Genomic DNA, 26,952 nt, shown 5'->3' with positions numbered 1-26,952 from the left:
ACAGCTGCGCTGGTCTGTACACCTCACATCACTTCAGCGCTGGTAACTGGGCACAGTCGCGCTGGGGGAGAGTGACGTTAAGCGCCGGCCAGGACAGACTAGCTGGAGTCTGGACTACCGCTTTTACAGTGCTGCGCTGTCCCTGAGACACGGGACAGCGGCACTGTCAGCCTACCACTGCCGCAGCATTACTTTAAAAATTGAAAGGGTGCAGGGGATGTTTGCTTGGCCCGGGCCCCGCCAGCCGCCGGGCCCCATAGCAACTGCATCCCCTGCACCCTCTATTGTTACGCCACTGCACATACACTACAACACACACACAAAAACAGTAACACACACAAACACTTAAAAAAATAATTTGCCATTTATTTAACAGTCTGTACCAGCTAATAAAAACTGTACCTAATGTACCAGCTTTTCTTTTTTCCCCATATCCATCTCTGCGCACCCCGGCCAGTAGCACTGAGAAATCTTTGTCCTGGCCAATGCACCCGTTGATCAATACAAAGTGGGTACACTGCACTCACCCTGTTAGTCAGTTGGATATCAGGCACTGCTCTGCCTTAAGGGTTTCCCAGACTCTTTTGGTTCATAGATAATGTTTGGTCGATGGGCATGAGCGCTGCATGTATTTGTTTGAAGTTATGAGTGTAAGAAGTTGAAGAATAAGACTGAGATGAAGATTTGTCACGTTATAGTGTACAATTTACTTAATAAATCGTGAAATAAATATGTGTACATAGAAGTACAATCAAGAAATGAAAGTAGAATTAAAAAATAAATTCTGATTCAAACTGATAATTGTTTGGATGGGGTGGGTTGCGAAACAAATCTATAGGTGGAGGGGGTATGGATATTGTGGGCATAATTAGTGTTTTATACACCCACAGGGGGTCCCCAGTTGATGAGAAATTTTCACTTCAGTGTCACCATAAGGGTATTTCCAATTGGGGTTCAGGTGGTCTTTTAGGGGTCCCTTTACAATCCCGTTGGTCTCTTCTCCTGGAGACTACGGTCTTCCTCAGTGATCGACTATCATTAAGGGAGACCGTAGGCTCAAGGAGGAGAGACCTACTGGATTGTAAAGGGTCCCTAAAAGACCACCTGGACCCCAATTGGGAATCCCGCTATGGTGACACTGTGAACGTGACACTGTACTGAAAATCCCATCAATTGAGGACCCCCTGTAGGTGTACCAAACACCAATTATGCCCACAATATCCATACCCCCCCCACCTATAGATTTGTTTCGAAACCCACCCCCATCCAAACAATTATCAGTTTGAATCAGAACTTATTTTATAATCCTACTGTCATTTTTTAATTGTACTTCTATGTACACGTATATATTTTTTCACAATTTATCGAATAAATTGTACACTTTAACATGGCAAATCTTTATCTCAGCCTTATTCTTCAACTTATTACACTCCAAACCTTATCAATGCACCCATTTATGATTGCGATGGCTGGATCGGTGTATTGGCCCAGTGGGTGTAGGGAAGAATTTGGCCCATTGCAACTCTCTCTGCACAGGTTACATCAGCCCCACCTGCAGTGCATACAGTTTTGTCCATTAGAGAGTAATTGTGCCTTTCCGAGTGAATCAGAATAACCCCCTTAGTCAGCAACTGTGTACATCAAAGGAGTTCCTGGTGCAGTTAGTGCTGCTGTGCAATGGAGAGCTGAGCGGCGCCGACCCACAGTGGGAGGCTGTGTGGAGGCTTATTTAGACACCCAAATTCTGGGAGAATCCCAGAATCCAGGAGAGTGGAATAGCCTCCTGGAGGGTTGCCACCAAATCCGGCAGATGGTTTCCCCACATCCAGAGCCGGATTAACAATGGGCCTGATGGAGCTATAGCTCCAGGCCCACTCTCCAAATAGGCCTGTAGCTGAGGGTCAGGGCTTTCCAATGAGACCAGCCCTGCGTCAATAGCCCCCGGGAACCGGAGATACTGCCAGGCAAACCTGGAACGTTTTCCCCATAGGATAACATGGGACCCGCTAATTCCGACCTCCACCCGGTTCCAACGGCTGCCAGTTCCCCTACAGCATCACAGAAACTCGAGGTTGATCTCAGTCGAACCCAAATCGCTGGGCCTTCAATCTGATACCTGGTCCATATGGGTTCATTGGTTCTAGAGATATTGCAGGTAAAACTAGTTTTTTTTCATTTCTGAAATGTAATTTCATGGCTGTTCAAGTTGTTTGAGGACAGATTTCTCTGGAACCAAACGGCCCAGTTTCACGGGACCAAAATCATTCGAAGGCTACATGTAAATGGGTCAGTTGGTTCTGAAGATATAGCTGGTTGTTTAAAGGGGGGCGGGGGTGGTTTTCTCTCCCCCTCACACCAGAACATGCAGGGACTAGGCTGGTGTAAAAGGGGCCAGTCCGAGAATGTCCCTGCATGATCCTGGGACCATATTCCCTGCATTTTCTGGTATCAAAGGGGTATTATTTTAAATAGCCGGGACATGCAGTCGGGCATGCAGCCGGGCAGCCCCCTGCTCTCTGCCCAGCTGTTAATGGCTGTCATTTCTGCCCAGCGGCGACTGTCCCCCAGTTACCGCGAGCATGTATTCCCCCTTGGCAATGAGCATGTAATCCCACATGGCAACGAGCATGGAACCCCTGGCAATGAGCATGGAACCCCTGGCAATGAGCATGGAACCCCTGGCAATGAACATGGAACCCCTGGCAATGAACATGTAGGTAAGCAACACTTATGTAGCATAATTTTTAATAGGCATTATGGTGTTTGGCATAATACGTAATGGAGATTATGGTGTGAGGCTTAACATGTAATGGGCATTATAATGTAAATTTTTAATGTGCGCCTTTGGCGCGCAATGCCCCTATTGATGAAGCATATTGTGCATTATTGCTCAATCTGTTTGGTATAGTGCAGGCATGTCCAAACTATGGCCCTCCAGCTGTGAAACTACAAGTCCCATCATGCATTGCCACAGTTTTGCAATTAGGGAATGCTAAAACTATGGCAAGGCTTGCTGGGACATGTAGTTTCACAACAGCTGGAGGGCCACTGTTTGGACATGCCTGGTATAGTGTGTATTTTGGCTCAATCCATGTGGCAAAATGGGAGTTTTGCCTTAATCTGTGTGGCATAACGTGAATTTTGACTCAATCGGTGTGCCATAGTGTGAATTTTTGCTCAATCGGTGTGAATTTTGTCTCATTCCATGTGGCATAATGTGTAAGAAGCAAGTACAATATAAGGGGTTACTATTGTGTTGCATGATTTGTATAAGGGGTATATGGTGTGGTAAACTTAGGTGACCACATAAAAGGTGCTGACATATTTACCAAGTTTCAATTTTCAGTATTTTTTTATGACTGGAGTGCCGCCTCACCCCGCAAGTATCTTAGGACATCGGCGTCCTGCGGGTGCACCTTTGGAGTGCACCCTCCAATATATCTCCCTGCATTTTTCTTATGCCATCCCCCTGCCTTTTCCAGGCATATATAATTAGTTGAAAGTATTTACACAAATAGAGACACACCCATGAGCAGACCACCCAAACAGAACACTGGTCACGCCACCCACATTATTAGGTGCTGGCCGCAACCCCTATTATTGCACATAATAGGCCCTTGATCATTTTCAGCTCCAGGCCCATTTAGACCTTAATCTGGCTCTGCCCACATCGATGGCAAAGGCATACCTCCCAAGTTTCCCGTTTGTTTGGGATGGTCCCACGTCCCACCTGGGGCTTGCAGTGTCCCGCGGCTGGGGGGGGCAGTTCAGCATCTATTCAGTGGCGCAGACGGGAAAAGCCGGGGGCGTGGCCTACTCACAGTGCATACATATGACCATCGATAACTAAAACAATCGATGGTCATCCATCAAATAGTTTACCACTATCGATGGCTGGCCGCAAAATCGCCATCTATTGCAACCATCGATGGCGTCTGCACCAATGGCCATCCCTATGGGGAATCATTGCAATGCAGGCAGCTTAGAGTATATATAGATATACGAGTTTTTTTTTTTAATACTGATATCATTATTAACGTAAAAAAAATAAGCTGTCATCCGTTCAAAAGAACCGGCTCCTTTCCGTAAAATGAACAGAGCACGCTCATGGACCAAGAGAACCAAGTTGCCCATCTCTACAGCGGAAGGATAATACTGGCTGACACTGACAGACAGTGACGCCACCAGCGGATGTGTCTATGTGGTGCCTGCAGCAGGTGATGAGGCCGTACTGAACGCTACGTGTATTATACTTTAGCTCCGCCCCGGCTCTCCAACGTCATCATTGTCTTTCCGGCTGAAGATGGCGCCTCCCATGCTGCTTCTGGCAGGTCTGTGTGTGCCGGGGAATGCTGGTTCGCTGAATGGCTAGTCAGCGATCTGGGTGCCGGGTAACCTGCGCTGTGGTGTACGGCTGTGTGTATGTGTGACAGGATGGCAGTACAGTGTCATCACTGCATACTGTATCGAAGGAACGTGTATGCCTGGTGTAGCAATGAGTGCTGGGGTGCACAGCGTAATCCCTGTACGTGGCATTGCTTTAAGTGATGTGACCTGCACCCGTGTCTACATTCCAGAGCTCAGCAGTAACACCTGTTGCTCAATGCAGGATGCAGTGGCAGCTCAGCCCTCACTCTACCGGCGCTGTGTACTAGTCTCTGCTGTCCTGTCCTGATGTGTCACCTCTCTGAGAAGTGTCATCACCCCAGTGTCCATGCAGCACAGGCTGGGAACATGCATGCATGCATACATACATACATACATACATACATACATACATACATACATGGTGTGTGAGGTGGCAGCCTGGCACAAAGCAGACGAAGTTAGAACTGGTAATAGTGTCCTAAAAGACTTGTGATCTGCATAAGAAAAGCTGCCCCCAAACTCTGGGAACTTTGCACTAAGCCTTGGAGAGAGATAAGTGGACTGTGATTTAAAAGTATTGTCAACCAGAACCTAATTGCCATGTTACAGGCTGGGTCTGAGAAATTACATTATCTGGTTGGTAGTTTCTCCGTCCACTTCTTTTCCAAGGCTTAGTACAGATGGAGTGCTCTCCATCCTGCCGGGGGCTGGCGCCTGATCGCCAACCGCCGGAAGCGGATGCGCATGAGACGTACATGCATCCCCTTCTAACGGAGCTCCCCCCCCTAACCCTGCCCATCTCCCTGAAGCGGAGACAGGCAGGGTTCGCTTTCCCCGCAGGTGCTGTGACTGGAACGCACTTGTGTGTGGTACACTTGCACGTCCCAGTCAGGTGGAGCGGTGGCTCGCCAGCAGGGGCATTCTGGCGAGCCCCGGTGCTGGCTGAGAGGCATTCCATCTGTACATATGGCCTAATTCCGACCTGTTAACAAGGCTGCAATTTTTGCAGATGGACAAAACCATGTGCACTGCAGACTGATATCTGTATTGCAGTGTAAAAATAAAGCAGTCAGTGTTTACCCTGCACTGAAACAAAAACAATCACCCAAATCTGACTCTCTGCACATGTTATGTCTGCCCCACCTGCAGTGCAACATGGTTTTGTCCATGTGCAAAAAATGCAGCCTTTCTAACAGGTGTGAATCTGGCCCATAGACCCCTGTAGCCACAAATGAATAATCCTTATTCTGTTTTGACCCCCTCAAAAAAAGAATTGCACCTTAACTTATTTCCCCCATCATAAAACATTACATAGTATTTGTATACAAGAGAAAAAAAAGGGGGGTGGGGGGAGCAGAGCTTTATGAATCGTTAAAAAATGATTGGAATTGGATGATCTGTACATATATATTAAATATTGGAAATAGCATACATATAACCAATCTAAAACAATGAAAATGAAATCAATAGGTTCTAAAAGATGCACATATCCAAAATTAAGCAACAATTATGAGGGAGAGTCCGTTCCTAGTACGCCCAAATTGGATAAGCACTGTATAGTTACCACTCCTGGCTGGTTGAATGAGAGTATACAAAGACATCATCCATAAGTCCAAGTGTCAGGATATAACCAGCCATTATATTCTGACAATCTGTGTGATCCTGTCTCCTGACTCTGTCTAGCCTGATGACCTTTAACCTTTTGGTATATATATCGACACATGCCCATAAGCACTACACCTTTGATAAAGCTGCCTGGAGCGGTGAAACGCGTCAGGTAGTGCCTGCCCACCTTCCACTTTGTCATTTGGGATCGCAGTCCGGACCAACCCCACAGGATTGAACCACTCCTAACAACTTCCCATTCAATTTGGGAGACCATTGAACAACTTTCCTGGTGCACCAGTATTCATCTTTCTGGCCTTACAAGACCCTCCAAGTTATCAGCCAGCCAGGGGACTCCGGTTATTCGTGCCAACTTTGGGCCGGCCACTTGGATTTATGGACGGTGTCTTTGAATACTCTCATTCAACCAGCCAGTAAATATACAGTGCTTATCCAATTTGAGCGTACTAGGAACGGACTCCCTCATAGTTGTTGCATAATTGTGGATATGGGCATCTTTTAGAACTAATTGCTTTCATTTTAATTGTTTTAGATTGTTTATATGTATGTTATTTCCAATATTAAATATGTATGTACAGATGTCCAATTCCAATAATTTTAAACAACGATCCATAAAGCGCTGCCCCCCCCCCCCCTTTTTTTCTTGTATACAAAAATATACAGGTCTCACTAACCTGTTTTTAGCAGCTGCTGAGTCAGCAACCCACACTAAGCGCTCCCCCTAGTCCTCTCCCTTTGCAGGTCAGCACTAGATTCTTCTCCCTTTTTTTGTGTAACATTACATAGTATCCTGCTACTTCTCCCCCCCCCCCCCCCCCCCCCGCCGCCATGTTCGGTTCCCCCCTCTTTTGCATATATGCAACCATATGCGTGTGCAGCATTTTACATTAGGGTATGCACTGCCGGAAAATCACTTCTAGCCTTGCTTGGGGGGGAGTCTAGAACAAGTCGTGGTGTGGTTCAAGCATTATCCTAATCGATATTTCACTTCTTCTGAAAATGAAACCTCAGACAACCATTAATAAAGTGTTGGAAGTAAACGTGTGAACTGATAAAAATGCATCATTTAGATATTGTAAGAACAAAGAATATGTGCACAACACACTGCAAAATGGGGTGTGACCTCACAGTAAGGGAGGTGCTTTGCAGAAACAGACTACCATATACCCCTGACATTACCCACCATGTGATCAGGTAGTCACCCCAGACAGTGATATCCTGCCCCGTGCACATCAGCGAACGGCTTGCAAAAAATATCGCTGATCATCGTACTGCTGACAGTCGATAAGCAACTGACCATCGATTGACTTTCCCAGTCTGTACAAACGTGCATAACTCTGACCCTTCTACAGCTCTGTGACAGAGACAGGCTGATGGAGGCCAGAGCTGACGTCAGACCATCCATGAAAACGCTTGGGCACGCCTGTATTACCACCCCCAAACGCCAGCTAGCAGTCAATCAACTTGCTAATGGATTCATCATAGTTTTTTTTTTTACCCTTTTTGGGGGTTATTCTGATTCACTCGGAAAGGCACAATCACTCTCTAATGGACAAAACCATATGCACTGCAGGTGGGGCTGATGTAACGTGTTTTGCTGTGTACACACGGTGAGATTCCCTTGCTATTCGACTTAATGCTGTGTACACACGGTACAATCCAGCATTATATAGTCAAAACCGCATGCAGATTGTACAGGTTTTTTACCTTGCGATCTCGATGCACGCTCCCGTGACAGCACAAATCGAAACCCAGATAGACAGGGCAGCAATGACTATATAGGGCAAATGACTGATAATCTAGATTCTAGGTAGTTTAGAGGAATGGTCAAGAGCATGGCAACTACAGTTTAATGCCAAAAATGCAAAATCATGCACTTGGGTCTCATAAACTCAAAGACTCAATATAGTATAAATGGCACTATAATGGAAACTACTGAGGAAGAGAGGGATCTAGGAGTCACTATTTCAGGTATAACAAATCAATGAAGAAGGCAGGTAAGATGTTTGGTCGCATAGGGAAAGGAATCTGCAGTAGAAAGAAAGAAGCAATAATGCTACTGTCACTGGTACAACCTCATATAGAGTACTGTGTTCAGTTCTAGAGGCCATATCTCCAGAAGGATATAAATACATTAGAGACTGTACAAAGAAGGGCAACTAAAATGGTGCATGGCCTACATCACAAAACATACCAGAAAAGACTAAAATATCTTAAAATGTATAGTTTAGAGCAGAGAAGGGAAAGGGGGGACATGATAGAAACTTTCAAATATATTAAGGGCTTTAACAAGGTACAGGTGGGAGACATTCTTCACAGGAAGAGGAGCAACAGAACACGAGGACATGCACTGAAACTAGAGGGAGGAAGATTCAGGGGAAATGTGAGGAAGAATTACTTCACAGAAAGAGTAGTAGATAAGTGGAATAGCCTCCCATCAGAGGTGGTAGAGGCAAAAACAGTAGAGCAATTTAAACCTGCTTGGGATAGGCATACTGATATCCTTACAAAGAAGGATCAAATATGGTTTGACATAAATATGTTTAAAATAGGGGCAGACTAGATGCCGTCAAATTCTAAGGTTTTCGCTCTGTTGCACATGAGCAACAATGCACACAATCCCACCATCGGGGACAAATTCAGACCTCTATGAACAGATCGGAACTTGGCCCTTGGGACAGTGGTGGTGGTAAAATTATATTACTTTGGTTTGTGGTTGGAAATGAATGGAGGGGAAATCATTCAATGTGGATGGTGGTGAGTTAAAATTCAGCATGAGTTTTTTTTTTTTTTGCAAAACTAGAACTGCTGTCACTAGCATGTGGGGGGCCGCCCAGCACAGGGCAAGTCCGCCCCGCATGCAGGGTCCTTCCTCGCTATGCGATTGTAAAATGTAGCAATTTGTTCACCAATATGCAAACATTTTGCTGAATAGAAGCGCTCGCATCTTTAGGGTAGTTCGCAGGGTTGGGCTGTAGAAAGGGAGATTTGGGTTAATGATATTCACTGCTGGAAACAGGACCTCATCAATTGACCACTGGACCTTTAAGACTTTGCCACAGTCACCACATCTGCTGTACAGTCACCCCTTTGCCATTAAGGATGATTATTTGACATTTCATCAGTCGACATGATGAATGTTAACGTGGTCAATGTAGAAATGCTGCATGTCAACATTACTTTGTCCACATTGCAACGTGACAAAATATTACACACTCACATGTATAGATATGGGTCCTCAAACTGTGGCCCTCCAGATGTTGTGAAACTACAAATCCCAGCATGCCTTGCCACAGTTTTAACACTCCCTTATAGCAAAACTGTGGCAAGGCATGCTGGGATTTGTAGTTTCACAACATCTGGAGGGCCGCCATTTGAGGACCCATGGGATAGTGTTTCCTGATTGTTAGCATGGTTTGGGTGGATTGGGTTTAACAGTGTGTTTTTGGTTCTATCCCCCATCTATGGTAACAATCAGGATTCTGGGGTCCCCCACCACCTCCACCTTCTTAAATACTCCTAGTTTACTAGTTGACTTAATACCCGTTTCACACTGAGCTTTTGACCCTGGGTCACGTCTGGGTGTGAAAGGGTCCCAAAAAAACCAATCCAAGTCTAGTTACCCAGGAAGACTGCAGGGTCGGTCCTGGGAAGGACCTGGGTTAGGTATCAGTGGGAATGAGCATCCTAGGTCGTTCTGTTTTAACTTCAAAATATGTGTTATGCGGATGGCTCATAGGATACCTTTATGGTGTGGAGTATTGACTGGCTGCCTAGACATTGCCTATGAGCTAAACCACACCCAGTAAATTCATATGTTTGATGTAGCAATGCTGCTAAACAGAAGTGACATTGGTATTGTATATATTTCTTTCCTTTTTATTTCTAGTTAGGGGATCTGATGGAATCCAGTTAATCCAGGGGCCTCCAAACTTTGCAAACTTTGATCCATTTCAAAGGTAGATTACCTTTTTACTAGCTAATGTATTTAAGTTGCTGATTGTGCTTTTTAATACAATTTTAATGTTTTTGCATATCATTTAGGGCCTTAGTAATGAGTCTTTATTTATCCATTTTAATTTATTTTATTGAATATAGATTGAATGCCCCCAAAATCAAGAATACCTTTCTTTTCCCCTTCCTTTTCTTTCTTGCGATACATGTAACCCTAACTCAACCCTTAGATGCATTCCAATCAAAGCTCTAGAAATCATCCTAAACTCAAATTATTTGGATATAAAATAATTTTCCAGAAAGTTATGGCAGCACATTTTGCATATTCAGTATATTACAAAACTTTATTTAAACAGAAAACATCAGCTATGACCAAAATGCCTACTGCGTATAATATTTGCCTTTGTTAAGCGTAGCTGACTTTACATCTGTTCCATAATTCATTAGCTACATACAGTGGGGTAGAGGTCAGATACGGGAGAAGTGAGAAAGAGGAGAAGCAGCCCCAATCAGATGCTCTGTATAATTTTATATTATGCAAATTATAGATGTTACTTTAGTGCTGATTGGTTGCCATGGGCCCCTCTAGCTCACTTCTCCTTCCTTATCACTGCTTAATACATCTACACCACTGTATGAAAAACATATGTGGACACCTTATCACAACCCATATGTGCGTGTTGAGCATCTCATTTCAAAAGCATGGGACTTAAATATGGAGTTGTTCTCCCCCTTTGTTTTTATAACCGGCCTCCACTCTTCTGTAAAGACGTTTCCATTTTGGACACATCCTTTCTGTTCTGAGCATTAGGGAGGTCAGCAATGATGTTGTGTGACGCGAATTGCAGCCAGTATCACAATTCATCCTTCATGTGATAAGTCAGTGGTCTATGTAGGTTAGAGACCCAAGTCTCTTACCTAGATTATTATTATATGGACCTCACTTTGCGTAACGAAGCATTGTGCTGAATGTGAGAGAAGGCTTTGGTACATCTATACATCCATTTGCATCCGAGTGAAAAACAATCGTAACCGGCTCACCATCTATTGATTTTTACACAGGGCACATTATTGCAGGTACCGCGCAGCCATGGTCTTACTCGGCAGCTGCAGTGATAACAGTCATATCTGGCCTGTGGCTGATGTCCTTCACCCTTCCTAAAATGGCACTCCCAGTGATTTATCTGGCACGCCTAGCATTTTTCTTAGCGCTCCCACTAAATTGCCAGTTTCCATCCCCAGACACCTACTTCCTGTCAATCACTTTGTGAATGGCATGTGTATAGAACAGGCTTGGCCAACCTGTGGCTCTCCAGCTGTCTGACACTACAAGTCCTAATATGCTTTTGCCACAGTTTTGCTATTAGAGAATGCTAAATCTGTGGCAATGCATGCTGGGATGTTAGAAGAAATGTGGTGATTACCTGCACACCGAGTGTGGTGTTATGTTTCCCTATATGCATGCTGGGATGTGTAGTTTCACAACAGCTGGTATAGAATTAGTAGCAGGTTCTCATCGCAGGACGGCCTCTCGTACGCATACTGCGAACTGTTTGCATGCGCAATGTATCAATAATTGACCTTCATGACAATTTGCAGCCCTGCAGACAGGTTTGAATTACCCCCAAAGTCCTAAGAGTGTACACTAGTCAGCAATGTTATTATTTACACAGTATTGTTTGTGATCGAGAGAAATATATAATGTATTTGATGACCTCTTTATTTCTCTTTCCCAGGGAATGTAGTAAAAATTGCAAAATATCCAGGTTTAGCAAGGATGGGAAGCTGTTTGCGTGGTGCAATGGAGAAGTGTAAGTCTTATTTCAGTTTTTTGTTTGTCTTAATACATTCACAATTTTCATATGGCAATACATGCACTGGACCCTGGTCAGCATCTGTCTGCAGTACCTGCTAAGGATTGTAGTGTAAACACTGGTCACGTTTTGTGGAATTCTTTAATCATGCACAGGTGAGCTGATCTGTTTTGCTGGGTTGGTAATTATCCCACCTGCTTCCATAGACAGAAATCTGCAAAATATGACCTGTTGTGAGCCGCTACTGTGTTTGCATGGTACCAGCTGTGTGGAGGTTTTAATGCCATATATTTATAGTATACAGAATTTCTTTTGTTATAGGTGCTAACAATAATATACTGTTTGTTGCAAATATTTTTGATCAAAATATTTAAATTTGCAGCCTAACATTTAAAGGACACAATTATCTGTAGTTCTTTCTTTTTTTTTTTTTTATGCCAATAAGTCACTGTTCAAAAATATACATAACCGAATTCTATATGGATTGACAAAAAATTAAATAATAAATGTTTGCTGTCACAGTTTAAACACTTTATGCAGGAAGAATACATTTTTTGGGTTTGGCTCAATATGTGGAAGATAAGGGCTTTAGATCCCCATGTCTGTGCAAAATTTTATTTTTCCAATTATTGTCTGGTGATCACCCAACAACAACTACTAAGAGGACAAATAATTTAAAAGGGGGAGGAGACTCACCCTGGGGTGTCAAGATGAATTGTATAAAAAGTCACCCATTGAAGCATCCAGGCTGGACTTTTCTCAGCATCCCCGTTAGTTTGGTCGGGTTTAGTCGATGTGTGCGGCTAAACCCGACCTTAATGAGCGCATCATTTGAATTTTGCCATGTCACTTTAGAGGGTAGATCAGACGCAATATATCAATTGTTTATGGCCCATGAAGTACCATTTTGTGACATTTTATTTACAATGCGCATCCAGTACATCAAGAGTCTGTGAATCATATTCCCGTTACTATGCCTCTGTGTTGAATAGATTTAGGGGGGTATTCAATCTTCGGGTCACGGCAGACGAGCTTGCTCGCCTGCCGTGACCCAGTCCCGTTCTCGGTCAGCTCGGATGAGAACATGCAGGCGGGATTCAATGTCCCGCCTGCAGCGGGACAAGAAGGGGGCGTGGCCGCGAGTTGCGGCCGGGAAGTGACGAGATGCAGCCGGCAGCTCGTCACTTCCCGGCTGTTCTCGGCAGAACGAGCGCGACAGCTAGAGATGTCGGGCTGGTTCTGCTAGGAAACCCTGTTCAATGCTGTCGGGGAAGACAGCATTGAATAGGGCCCGTCGAGCATCTCCCCCACGGGAGATGCTCGACGGCGATTGAATATCCCCCTTAAACTTGGGTTTTTATAGTGCATGTTTGTGTTTCTTAATCTGTACAGCCCTGTATGTGTAGGAACTTAAAAAACATACAGTGAGGTAAAATTTGGAATTGTGGGGAATATTTTTGTGGCTTAATTATTAATCTGTGAAAGTTCTATGGCTTTAAATGACCTTCTGTGTTTTCAGAATAAACATAGTGAGCAGTGCTGAAAGCAAGTTGCTGCACACGTTTGATCTACCCAAAGTAGTTAGCCTTGTATTCTCTCCAAAGAACACAATCTTGGCAACATGGCAGACCTACACCAGTAAGTAAATGTCAGCTCTACCAGTGCTAAGTAAATCATATGGAGACATACTGTATGGAGGGTTCTTCCTGAGCATCTCTGGCAAAGTAAATAAAATATATTTGCTGTGAGCTGGCAGAGATGATTCTCCTCTTATACGTGTAATGGGACGACGCCTCTTCTAAAAAGAGAAGCCTATTTCTAGGTGTTTCTTATACTAACAACAGTCCTGATTTCCCCTCACTCTTACCATAAATTCAAAGACCAGACAAGATTGCTGTATGTCAGTGGTCCCCATGAAACCTAATGAAGTTCAAGCAGATTGACTGTAAATGGTCGTGTCCGGTTGTTTAAAGCTGTTTGAGAAGTCCCCATATAGACCCGGACCATGTTGCACAATCTTATTTAATACTAATAATACTAAGATATAAAAAGTGGTCCTGCTCCATGCTGGGAGTGCTGATAACCACGGTGCATATGAAAGGTTCCAGATAAATCTACACTGAGTGAAAATATTATTGCCATTTTCAGTTGCATCTTGCTCAGCGTGAAGTACGCCCCCCAGTACACTCCCCAGTATGCATTGTCCTTCAGTGTAAAATTGTAATTTTGTATCCATATGTTACATCAATAACTTTTCTCTTTCATTTTCTTCATCCTTCTTAAAATGAATGTTTTTAGTGGAACAAGAATCGATTCTATAAACCAGGGGTTCTCAAACTCGGTCCTCAGGACCCCCAGCAGTTCACGTTTTCCAGGTCATCCGACAGGTGCATTCCATTACTCATTGACACAGGTGGAGCTAATTATTTTGCTTGTGATTCTGTGAGGAGACCTGCAAAACATGCACTGTGTGGGGTCTTTAGGACCAACGTTAAGAACCTGTGCTATAGACTATTCACAGCAAAATGTGTGCTATCGATATGAGTTACAGAACTGAGACTGCATATGTGCCATTGTTACTTATATTAACAGTCTTAAATCTCTCTCTCTTTCAATATGTGACAGCTGCAAAAGATGGCGCTGCGGGTGTCCCCAATCTTCAGTTGTACGACCTGAAGACAGGAAAGTGTGTGAAATCATTCATCCAGAAAAAGATGGAGAATTGGTAAAGCTATACATTAAAAAAAAATAATAATAATTCTATTCCCTCACCATTTGGAGTTGTCAGAAAATGCCTGAGCAATGACATGTGTTTGCTAGTTATGGGTTATTTAGTATATTCGTACATTCTGCTCCCCTACGAGATCTTGCAGCTTGCCGGAGGTCATTGCACTTCTACTGCTCTCGGCATTCCTTTCTCACACCCCCCCCCCCCCTTCTTTTTGTATTACTTTTATTGTTTCAAATGGCTTGACACCCCTTACAAACTGCTGCTGCTCGAGTAAAACCACTCATTTCCACTAAGCGCCCTACCGATATCTAGATACCCCTGCTCCTTTCTCACACACCACACAGTTGCTCACCATGTGGTGATTCAGATGTGGTTGGATTGACCGTCGCTGCTGCTTGCTTGGAAGAAGCAGCAATGTTCAGATATGGTAATGCAGCAGGAAGCGTCTGGTATAAGTAGACGCTTCATGCATGTGTGATACAGTACTGTGTTTGAGGATGCAGCGTCAGATCAATTTCTATGCCATTGGTCGGCTGAGTGAACTCTGAGCGCTTGCTGATTTTATTGTTGTGATCATTGCCCATGGTGTCTTATTTTGGATTTGCTGGTACTTTATGCTACATAACTAGTTGACGCCTGGTTTGAACAGACCTAATTATGGTTGGTGTATTCATCTTCTACAGGTCCCCAAGCTGGTCTGAGGATGAGAGCATATGTGCCAGGAGTGTAAATAACGAAGTGCACTTTTTTGAAAACAACAATTTTGGTAAGGTGAAATCACAATGAATCACATTTTTTAAATGTCACTTTATATGCACGCTACAGTTTCTACTTCATCGTTTATTTGTAAAATAGTCAATAATGGCCATATCTGCTTTACTTTTATAAATTGATGCACTTGTATAATACACGAGTAACCTGAATATATATTACATTATTTTATACATTATGAATATAACATTCTGATAGCCCTATTCAAAAGCATATCTAAATATTTAGGGCCTTATTCTGGTCGATGCGTAATTTTCCGAATTCTTTCGGATGGCGATTTTAGCCGTCTGCGCATGCGTGGGGAACGCTATGCGCATGTGCCACGCACGGTCTCCGTATTTGTACTCACTAATACCGTACAGAAATGTGCACCGCAATCACTCGGGAAATATGGGCGTAATATGGGCGTCATTCGGAAGTACACAGGGGGGTAGTTTCAAAGTGGGCTAAACTGGGCGTAAACATGGGCGTACACGAGGGAGTGCACTAATTCTGGTAGGCGTGCATTCGGACTGAACACCGACTGCAAACGAACCAAAAGGCAGAAAATATGTGGTCTCCATAAGCAAGTATTGCTTTGCGGACACCACTCGGTCATGCGCTAGGCATTCGGAACGCCCAATTAGTACGCCCGCACCTGAACCAATGTCAGCTGAACACAATACAATCCACTCCTCTACTCATTACTCACTAATTACACTCTTGTCATTGCTTCAATTGGAACCATTGCAGCTTAAATGGACCATTACAAAACACACAAATCTATGCTGAAAGCACGGCAGCATTTTTTACACACATTTACACTGCAAGCAATGGACAGAACTTGCTATCACTAATATAAATATCCATTTCACTTTTACATTCATAAATAACAGCACACATTTGGGGATCAAATGAAAAATGTATTACAGTTAGGGAAAACATAAAATTTTAAGAGCATGTTATTTTGGCACATGCCAGTTCGGATAATAGTCGTGAGTTTTGCGTTAATACACCGCATCGGTGCGTACGGGCAGGTTCCCGTCCGTTCTGATGCTGTAAGACCGTGCAGACACTGTACTACCGTGCACAATATGTGTGTGTCCACCGCACATGCAAGGTTTGGATGTCGTCCGTAAACACGCCCTCTTCTTAAAGTGTGAGTCCGTCCGAATGCGGAGGACCGGTGGGCGTTTCTTCGTACGATGTCCGCACAGCGTGGCGTGCGGTCCGCTCCGAAATAATTTGGAAATTTACGCACCAACCAGAATAACTCCTTAATACTTTGTCAGACATATCCCTTGTGCAGTTATTGTTGACAAAAATACAAAAGTTCAGTGATACAAAGTTACTGTATGTTACGTGTTTGATATAAAAAGATAGGAATTTACAACCTAATGGTGTCCATACACTTATCCGATTTGGACCGATATCGCCTGATTCCAACTGATTTTTGAAATGACTTCACCAAGAATTCTCTCAGCCAATAACTGGCCAGCCAGTATTTTCAACATAATTTTTAATTAACCAGCCACTTCCTGCCCCGCCACCCGGCAAATGATGCTACTAGCACCCAGCCGCCGCTCAAGGCATGCAATTTTATTGTATGTAAATCAAGTGCCAAATCGTTAGTGAGCCCACCTCGGGAGCTGAAGGGGCACACTGGACAAGTCGGACTGATGTATGGGGGCCTTTAGATTATGGTGCATGATTGATACATATTGGTAGCTGTTAGGGGGGGAAACTATGCACTATTAATACAAGACTTAAATGTTAAGCATATTAACCCCTTCAGTGGTTTTTATTTTTTTAGGAAGCAATCCCCACTGTGCAAGTTTTTTCTGGGGGAGCGCTCCACCCCCAGGGTCCGGGCACCACACTACACCCCCCGGGTCCGGGCAGCACCGCTGAACTGTCTATCAGCCGCTGCCCGGCCCTGCTTCCGGCAACACGGCTGTGTGCGGCGTGACGTTACAAGGTCACACCTCACGCAGCCAGGGGAGGGAGGCAGAGCCGGGCTGCCGCCGAAGTTGAGTGCAGCGCTGATCTCCGCGCTCAGCGGCGCTGCCCGGCAAGAGGCAGCGCAGGCAGCGGCACTCCTGAGAATGTTCCGGGTTTGCCAGTCTGCGCAATGAGCAAACCCCGGAAAATTCTCAGGAGTGCCACTGAAGGGGTTAAAAGGCATTTGTGGTGTAGGACAGATTTAAGGTGGAAACACAAAAGATGAACTAGTTACTATAAAAATCATCTAGGTCATTTGATGACAACTCTTCTGGTTACCTGCAGCCTAGGGTAGATGTACCCCTGATCACTAATGAAGGAATAGAAATTGTAACATTAGTTGAACAGAGAGAGTTTCCAGAGGATCTTCAAAACAACCCTGTACCTGAAGTGATGGCGCCTCCTTTTATACAATGTAAATTCCTATTAACTTCACATATGTTTAACGGTTTTCTATTTGTTGAGAACATGCATGTAGAGGAGTGAAAACACTGAGCGATTCTAAAGTACTGCACTCGGTCATCTACATCATGTAATTATAAATTATATGGAGTTTATCTTCTAATAGTGTATATCCCAGGATATGCTGTTACAGGCTAGTATTTTTGGAATATAACAAAAAATGTGGTAAATGTATTTCAAATGTAGCTCTTATTTATTCATGTTAAACATTTTATATATACAGGTTGAGTATCCCTTATCCATATGTCCATTATCCAAATAATTCCGAAAACCATACATTGCAGAAAGTGAAGAAAAATAATTTCGGTATTTATTTCCTAGCACGGCGCCCGTCGCAGGTGATCGCATACCTTAACTTAGGGTATGCGATGGACGCGACGACGCGATTTCAGGGCTATTTTTAGCCTTTTCCCCGACAATTCAAAAATCGCGTCCATCGCATGCCTTAAGTTAAGGCATGCGATGCGACCGATGCGATGGATGCTATTTTACATATTGAACAATGTTAAATGGGCCAATAGACTCGATTTTATAGCCACCCTTATGGGTATTTGACATGACAAATGCCCCCCCCCCATTGTTAACGCCACCCCACGATGAACGCCAACCCGAAGCGTGGCGAGCGCAGTGGTACGCGTCCTCCGACCTTTTCAAACCCCCACTATCCACGTCGGCGTGGAGTTGATTTCATATAGTGTGGCGAGCCCCGCGATGGGACGCGTAATACCTGTGAAGTAATGCGCGGGGCTCGCCACGCTTCGGGCTCGCTGCGCTCGCCACACTATGTAAAATCAACTCCACGCCGGTGTGGATAGTGGGGGTATGAAAAGGACGGAGGACACGTACCGCAGCCCCTCGCGGGCTCGCCACGCTTCGGGTTCACGTTTATAGTGGGGGGGGTGGCGTGGGGGTGCATTTAACATTGTAAGCACCCATTAGGGTGCTTAACATTGTATAAGCACCCATTAGGGTGCTTATACAATGTTTAATCGCATCGCATCGTATGCGTATACAATGTTTAATCGCATCGCATCGCTGCGCTCTCCACGCTTCATGTTGGCGGGGCATTTGACCCATCAGGGTTGGGAAACAATAAAAATTGGGGTCTGGGGGCCATTTAACATTGGGGCCAATGTAAAATCGGGTCTCAGGGACCATTTCACATTGATCGCCACGCTTCGGGTTCACGTTTATAGTGGGGGGGTGGCGTGGGGGTGCATTTAACATTGTAAGCACCCATTAGGGTGCTTAACATTGTATAAGCACCCATTAGGGTGCTTATACAATGTTTAATCGCATCGCATCGTATGCGTATACAATGTTTAATCGCATCGCATCGCTGCGCTCTCCACGCTTCATGTTGGCGGGGCATTTGACCCATCAGGGTTGGGAAACAATAAAAATTGGGGTCTGGGGGCCATTTAACATTGGGGCCAATGTAAAATCGGGTCTCAGGGACCATTTTACATTGATTCCAATGTAAAAATCGTGTTGATCGCAACGCATGCGATTTGGTTGCATACGATGCGATCAACGCGATTTTTTTGGACCCGATGGATACAATCTTGATCGCAGGCGCTGTGCTAGGAAATAAGTACCAAAATTTCTTGCTAAAAACCTACTGGGGAGATCTGTAACAGCACTAAATATGTGCAAGAAAATTATTGCTTGGCATTAAAGATCAGTTCCTGAGATAGTACACAAACTTTGTTTCATGTTTTGAAACCTTTATTTATGCATAAATGAAATATATTTGTGTGCATTTCATGTACAACATAAATGCAAGATACCTAAGGATACATTATTGAAATCTAAAATATTCTGAAATACGGAATAATCCGCTATCCAAAATTCGGTACTTGTGTATTTTGGCGGCGCCCATCTCATCGCATACCATAACGCATACGATGGTATGCGATGCGACGCAATATCGTACGATAGTGCACGATGGCATACAATTTTGAAATTGTATGCCATTGTACATGGCATACAATGCCATACGATGCGATGCGATTAAACATTGTATAAGCACCCAAATGGGTGCTTACAATGTTAAATGCACCCCCCCACTATAAACGTGAACCCGAAGCGTGGCGAGCGGCGGCGGTACGTGTCCTACGACCTTTTCATACCCCCACTATCCACGTCGGCGTGGAGTTGAGAATAGAATAGTGTGGCGAGCGCAGCGAGCCACCGAGCCCGAAGCGTGGCGAGCGGACGCGGATACCTGTGAGGCCCGCGAAGGGACGCGTTTACCTGTGAAGGTATCCGCGTCCCCTCGCGGGACTCGCTGCGCTCGCCACGCTTCGGGCTCGGTGGCTCGCTGCGCTCGCCACACTATTCTATTCTCAACTCCACGCCGACGTGGATAGTGGGGGTATGAAAAGGTCGTAGGACGCGTACCGCCGCCCCTCGCGGGCTCGCTGCGCTCGCCACGCTTCGGGTTCACGTTTATAGTGGGGGGGTGGCGTGGGGGTGCATTTAACATTGTAAGCACCCTTTAGGGTGCTTATACGATTTTTGGTCGTATAGGGGGTCAAAATCGCGTCGCGTCGCATCGCATGCCATCGGGTGCATGGCATGCGATGCGATCTGTTCGTCGTACGACGGACATCGGGGGCGCCGCCGCCAAAATACACAAGTACCCAAAATTCTTCTGGTCCCGAGCATTTTTGATAAGGGATACTCAACCTGTACTTCTAAATCCAACAGCGAAATATTGGTTAAAAGATAATAGAAGTGTATAACTAATTAGTGAATTAGAAGCAGTGCCGTGTACCTGTGAAGGGTCTGTCTCTTGTCTGTCAATGTATTGCCACCTACTGTATCTAGAATATTTTCTGAATATTAAACATATCTTATGCATTATCTTTTCATAAATACTGTTGGATTTCTAGGTATAAAACTTTTAACATGAATAAATCAAAGGTATATTTTCCTGATAAATAATGGATTGCAATAAAGTATACATATAATTCAAAACATATATTCTAAAACATATATTTTTACTTCTGTTTACTTACTAAATACCACCTTGTGTTACTTTGCCAGATACCATTGTAAATAAGCTGCATTTGCAGAAAGTGAGTCATTTTGAGTTGTCACCTGGAGGACATCCCTGTAAGGTAGGATCACCCACTTTACTTATTTTAGTAATATGTTTGAGTTTTTCAATTTGTTTGCTTATTAACCGATTCTTATACAGCACAGCAAGTTCCGTTGCTCTTTACAGTTGTAAATAAGGCTAAAACAAACTGAGTAGTTACAGACAGTCAAAATGGTAGGAGAGTCCTGCTTGCAAGCTTACAATCTGTAGGGAAATAGGCATTAATACACAAGGATAGGTGTTCTCTATTGCATAATGGTCCACCAGTTTGCAAAGGTTCTTGGTGGGCTGAATGATTGGGTGAGCCAGCAATGCTGGCCAGGGGTTAGGAGGATGGAAAGGGGAGAGAGAAAATAAGTGAGCATGTGTGTGCTGTACAGGAGATGTAATTGGATTGGAAAAGTTTATGAAGTTTATGTGGGCAGTTCTGGAATTTGATAAGCTTGCATGAAGCGGTGAGTTTTCAAGGAACACTTGAAGGTTTGGGGACTAGAGGAGAGTCCTATTGTGCGTGGGAGAGCATTCCACAGAGTGGAAGAAGGGCAACTAAAATGGTGCATGGCCTACATCACAAAACGTACCAGGAAAGACTAAAAGATCTTAATATGTATAGTTTAGAGCAGAGAAGGGAAAGGGGGGACATGATAGAAACTTTCAAATATATCAAGGGTTTTAACAAGGTACAGGTGGGAGACATTCTTCACAGGAAGAGGAGTAACAGAACACGAGGACATGCACTGAAACTAGAGGGAGGAAGATTCAGGGGAAATGTGAGGAAGAATTACTTCACAGAAAGAGTAGTAGATAAGTGGAATAGCCTCCCAACAGAGACGCAAATACAGTAGTACAATTTAAACATGCTTGGGATAAGCATATTGATATCCTTACAAAAAAATAAGGATCAAATATGATTTGAAGTAACATGTTTAAAAAAGGAGCAGACTAGATGGGCCAAGTGGTTCTTATCTCCCGTCAAATTCTATGTTTCTATGAATGTGAGCTGATAATGCTTGTGGATGACATATGTAGAGGAAAAGATACATATTGGTGTAGTTTGGTTTATGGCCTTGTGTAAAAGCTTAAATATAATATAACATGTAATGATGTGTATTGTGTTTGTTCTGTTGGTAATACTGTCAAGGGCATTTGTATGTCTTGCTTGGTGCTCCCAAGTCTATATACTGCACTCTCTGCTAATATAAATTGCCAAACAACCAATAATGGTAACAAATAGGACAGTTATTTTGTAATACTAAAACAGTAACATCTTCAGCTGTTCTACCAGCTCTACAGCTCCATCACTGCTGAGCCTATTTTGCCTGACATTCTTTGAATCATTAATCACATCAGAATGGTCCCCCACTCTGCCCCCCCCCCTTCACTGTATGTCCCCCATTCACTATATGTTCCCCACTCTGCCCCCATTCACTCTCTGTCCCCCAGCCTGACCCTTCACTGTATTTCCCCCAGACGGTCCCCATTCACTTTATGTACCCCAGCCTGCCCCTCCTTCACTGTATGTTCCCCACTCTGCACCCATTCACTCTGTCCCCCAGCCTGCCCCCTTCTCTTAACGTCCATCAGTGCCTTCATTCATTGTATGTCCCCAAACCTGACCCTCCTTCACTGTATGACTCCCATTCACTGTATGTACCCCACTCTGCCCCCATTCAGTGTATGTCCCCCAGCCTGCTCCCCCTTCTCTGAATAGCTATCACTGCCTCCATTCACTGTATGTCCCCCAATCTGACCCTCCTTCACTGTATGTCCCCCACTCTGCCCCCTCCCTTCTCTGTATGTTTCCCAGCCCCTTGTGTGAGCCAGAGGAAGGAGAGGCAAAGCAGGCACTGCAAGGACAGGAGATGCTTGGGCTCCCGCTGCCGCCCTCCTCTGCTCTGCATGTTATGGGAGAAATCTTCCCCCTTGCTGCCCCCCTCCCCACACACTGCTGTCACTGTGATTGTGGAGGAGGGTGATATATACGATTGCAGCAGCAGGGGTAGGACGCATACTCACCCAAAAGATGCCAAACACATCTCACTGTGGTGGCCGTCACCTCCTCACTGCTGCAGACAGCAAGATAAAGGCACGGACGCCGGGGCCCCACCTTTAGTATCTTGTGCTGTGCTTCCCACATCTGATGCTCTGCCCGCTTCCAGCTGGAGGCTGCGGGCTGCTTGAAATGACAGCACGGGCCGCAATTGGCCCCCGGGCCTGACTTTGGGCATGCCTTACTTAAATCTTTCTTTAGCATAAAGTGGTCACCAGAAAATAAGTAACTACTAAAAAGCGCGTCGTTTGAAAGCATTTACTAAATTCTCATGTGTGTGAGTACCAGTATGTGTGAGATAAGGTACTGTTAATGCTCTTTCCCCTAGTTCGTGGATTTTAAAAAGTCCTGCAAAGTTCATCATTAATTATTCATTTGTGGCCAATAAATTGTTATTAAATCCTGCCCCTTCCTTGGTCCTCATGATATCAATTATGAGGTATAAAGGGGCTAAGTTGTCACACCCACCCCCTATTATTTAAGTGTTAACGACAAGTCCTACTTGTTCTTAGAAGCAAAGGAGTTACATTTTATCAATAGTATATCAAATGCACACACACCGTAGAATCACAAGAAAGCTATATACTGTATGGTAGTACAGTATTAAACTATACATAATATGGATGTGCCCCTTTACCTTACCACTGCAGTAAAGGTGCCCATACATGGTGTAAGGGTGCCGTGCGATGCGCACTCCTGCGGGCATCCCATCTGTGCAGCCAGTGCTTTTTGAACTAGCTTCACATTGCACGCAAATCGCATGCGATGCGATCTAGTTCAAAAAGCACGGAGATATTGTACCGTATATGGGCACCTTTACTGAGAGAGGAAGAAAACAGTTCATATTGTTTCAGATGAAGTCTAAAGTTGCCCATCATGCCGACAAACCCAAGCACAACAAGTTGTTGCCAACACATCATTTTGATTATCGAATCATGTAATTTTCTCAGATTCCTTGGCTAACTAAATTCAAGTATGTTAAAAATATAATAAGCGCACATACTATAACAAGAGTTTATAGATAAAAGACTATGTTAACAACTCAGAATGATGGAATCTTTTTCCAATTTGACTCCCCTATATTGGCAGATCTTGCTGTTGTCTGCTCAAGCCCAGTAACCAGATAAGAGACCGGTTAGTGAGGTTGACAGGTGAATGCACACACAAGTAGATATTGGGCACTTCGCTCATTTTGGGGCATATGCACATTAATCAGTCCATTCAGTTTACCTAGATTCCCACATAATACACAAAATGTTGGTTAATCAATTTATTAGCCCATCGCAGGTGCATGAGTGTGAAGGGTTAATCTATAAAGGGAAAAAAACATTCAGCGCACTACAATGGGTCGGCAAAATAGACTGTTAACCTACATCATAATAAAGTGCAGAGATCTCATACAAACATGGTAAGCCACCAAGGCAATCTGTGCTCTGGTAGTCCTACATGAATAACCAGCTCATCCTCCGGACTCTTCTGAAAACATGCTGTGACTAAGGAAGAGAACAGCTTGCCTTTGTGTAGTCTTTGTTCAAAGATGTGGAACCCTACATAGATGAAGTCGGTATATATTTTTACTGCACTAACATGGAAAGAGTTTAGTATGTTAGGTTGCTGAAATAAAAAGTGAAACTTCTTAGAGTTAACAATTCGTAGTTAACAAAGTATTCATGCTTTTTTTCCAGGGTTTTAACACACTTGCAATGGACAAAATAAAAGTACAGTGATTTTTCACCTGTCTAGGTAGCTGTTTATGTTCCTGGAAGCAAAGGGGCTCCCTCATTTGTGAGACTGTACCAGTACCCGAACTTCAGTGGCCCCAACTCTGCTCTCGCAAATAAAAGTTTCTTCAAAGCGGACAGAGTGATGATGTTGTGGAATTCAAAAGGTAACACAGTGCTGTAGATATAGTTGCTTCAGAAAATAAAACTTCTTTTTGGGTTAAACATAAAGGTAAAGGTACAGATCAGTCACCTGGGATCAAGTATTGCTATCTGTGGAATTATCCTTTTCCTAAACTGCAGTACTTCAATTCAATTAGCTGTTTACAGTGTCTCCTAAATACATGACTGTATACTTATAGGAAGTCTATAATGTTGTACTGCTGGTTCTTGCATTTGTTGTGGATGGTTTAACATTTCTGCTGTGGACAAGGTATAGAAAAGACTAGAGCTGGATTCTGTAGTAAAAGAACAATATCCTTTCCCATTAGGTGATTTCAGACTCCATTGCTTTTCCATGTATTTATTATTACTTACTCTTGTGTAACAGCTACAGCAGTACTAGTGACTGCCAGCACTGACGTGGACAAAACAGGAGCCTCGTACTATGGAGAGCAGACCCTGCATTACGTTGCAGTGAACGGGGAAACCGCTGCTGTACAGTTGCGTAAGTATAGTAAATCTCACACGGTAACATGACCTTGTGACAAAAGTAAACAACCAGCAAAGTCTTTGATAAAAGGAGTATAATATTGAAACCCTATACCAAAAACTTAGTTTGACAGTCTGTACTAGCCTGCTGAAAAGTAAAACAATACTACATACTGTAAATAGGCATTAGGCAATTTTAGTATTATCCAATAAAAGGGCTACTTTAAAAAAATGGGTCATATCTATAGCTAACAGACCAGCTGTCCTCAAGCTCACTCTTATGGCTTTCAAAGCTACAAGCAGTGGTGTGGATGGGAGTAGACTCTTTAAGTGGTAATAGACCATCAGGGAGGGTGTGTGTTAAATCTTGGACGCTATTTCCGACAGGGAAAATAGCGGCCCTCGCCTATTCAATACCTGCGGTTTCTGACAGTATTGAAGGGAGATTTTGACAAAACGCATCCAACTTTAAAACAAGTCAGATCTGTTTTGTCGGAAATGGATGCGGATTGCAGGTTTTTTACAATCCGCGGCTGTTTTCTATGCCACGCCCATTTTTTTACTTTTCGACAATCGACAGGGGAACATTGAATTCCATCTGTTGAGTATCTGTCGAGCGGAGTAAAAACGGCCCGGGATTTCGACTGTTGGGATGATCCAGCAGTTAGTATCCCGTATTGAATATCACCCCTAATCTTCATATGAACTAAGATCAGTTTTCTATGATTAATAATCAAACTCTGTGTGCTCACTGTAGGATGCATTCTTAGCAAACAGGTGTTTTTAAAGCCTCCAAGAGGAACAGGTAGTGCAAACGTAGTATATGGAGGGCCCAGTCCAGTATAGTTGGATAACAGAAGCTACATAAAGTATTTATTATAGAATGCTAGTAATGTGTCATAAAGTGAAAGGCCAGACAAATTGTCACTCACCCTTCAACTTCCCTAGTGACTTGGGTAAGGGCAGCAGGGATTGCTGCATCTCTCTGTACATTTATATTCGAGAGCTATACCACTGATGCTACATATCAGCCTGAATATCTGGCCAGCTACAAACGTGGCTGACAGGCACGCCATCTACTTACTCCATTAGCACCCCTTGCTTGTGGTTTCTCCTTACTGTGGGCCCACATTCCACTCTCCATGAGCACCCATGTTCTGATATAATAAGTAATCACTGCTATCTAGCGAATAAAGGTGAACGCTACCTTATATTTATATCAGGATATACATTGTATCTAATTGTCAAGGCTACTGTTATTTAGACGAGCTACATATTACATACTCTTCTGGGATTCTATATAGTGAAAACTAAGGTTGCAATTCAGTTGCCTGTTTACCCATTAAGGTTGTTTTTCTGCATATGATATACTGTTCCGTGATAGGTTCTATATACTCAAGTGATTTATATGAAAATATCTTGAATCACTTCAAAACACTATATATATATATATATATATATATATATATATATATATATATATATATATATATATATATATATATATATATATATATATATATATATATATATATATATATACAGGTTGAGTATCCCGTATCCAAAATGCTCGGGACCAGGAGAATTTTGGATAACGGATTATTCCGTATTTCGGAATATTTTAATATTTCAATGATGTATTTTGAAGTATCTTGCATTTATGCTGTATAAACACATAATATACACACAAATATATTTTATTACCACATAAAATACAC

General features: G+C 43.6%; 1 protein-coding gene across 1 annotated transcript in view; it reads left to right on the top strand.

The window, feature by feature from the left end:
* Positions 1-4,212: 4,212 nt before the first annotated feature.
* The window catches only part of EIF2A (eukaryotic translation initiation factor 2A), a 35,351-nt gene continuing 12,611 nt past the window's right edge, over positions 4,213-26,952 (top strand). The window contains exons 1-9 of the mRNA XM_083177962.1: positions 4,213-4,331; positions 9,884-9,953; positions 11,685-11,759; positions 13,282-13,400; positions 14,388-14,487; positions 15,177-15,259; positions 20,758-20,831; positions 24,606-24,750; positions 25,134-25,250. Coding sequence (XP_083034088.1) covers positions 4,304-4,331; positions 9,884-9,953; positions 11,685-11,759; positions 13,282-13,400; positions 14,388-14,487; positions 15,177-15,259; positions 20,758-20,831; positions 24,606-24,750; positions 25,134-25,250 — 811 coding nt within the window. The 5' untranslated portion in view covers positions 4,213-4,303. The remainder of the gene's footprint in view (positions 4,332-9,883; positions 9,954-11,684; positions 11,760-13,281; positions 13,401-14,387; positions 14,488-15,176; positions 15,260-20,757; positions 20,832-24,605; positions 24,751-25,133; positions 25,251-26,952) is intronic.

Source organism: Crinia signifera, chromosome 3, assembly GCF_055691185.1.
Source record: "Crinia signifera chromosome 3, ASM5569118v1, whole genome shotgun sequence".
NCBI classification, from domain to species: Eukaryota; Metazoa; Chordata; class Amphibia; order Anura; family Myobatrachidae; genus Crinia; species Crinia signifera.
Note: the sequence above shows the minus strand (reverse complement) of the source record. Positions and strands in the feature narration are given on the sequence as shown.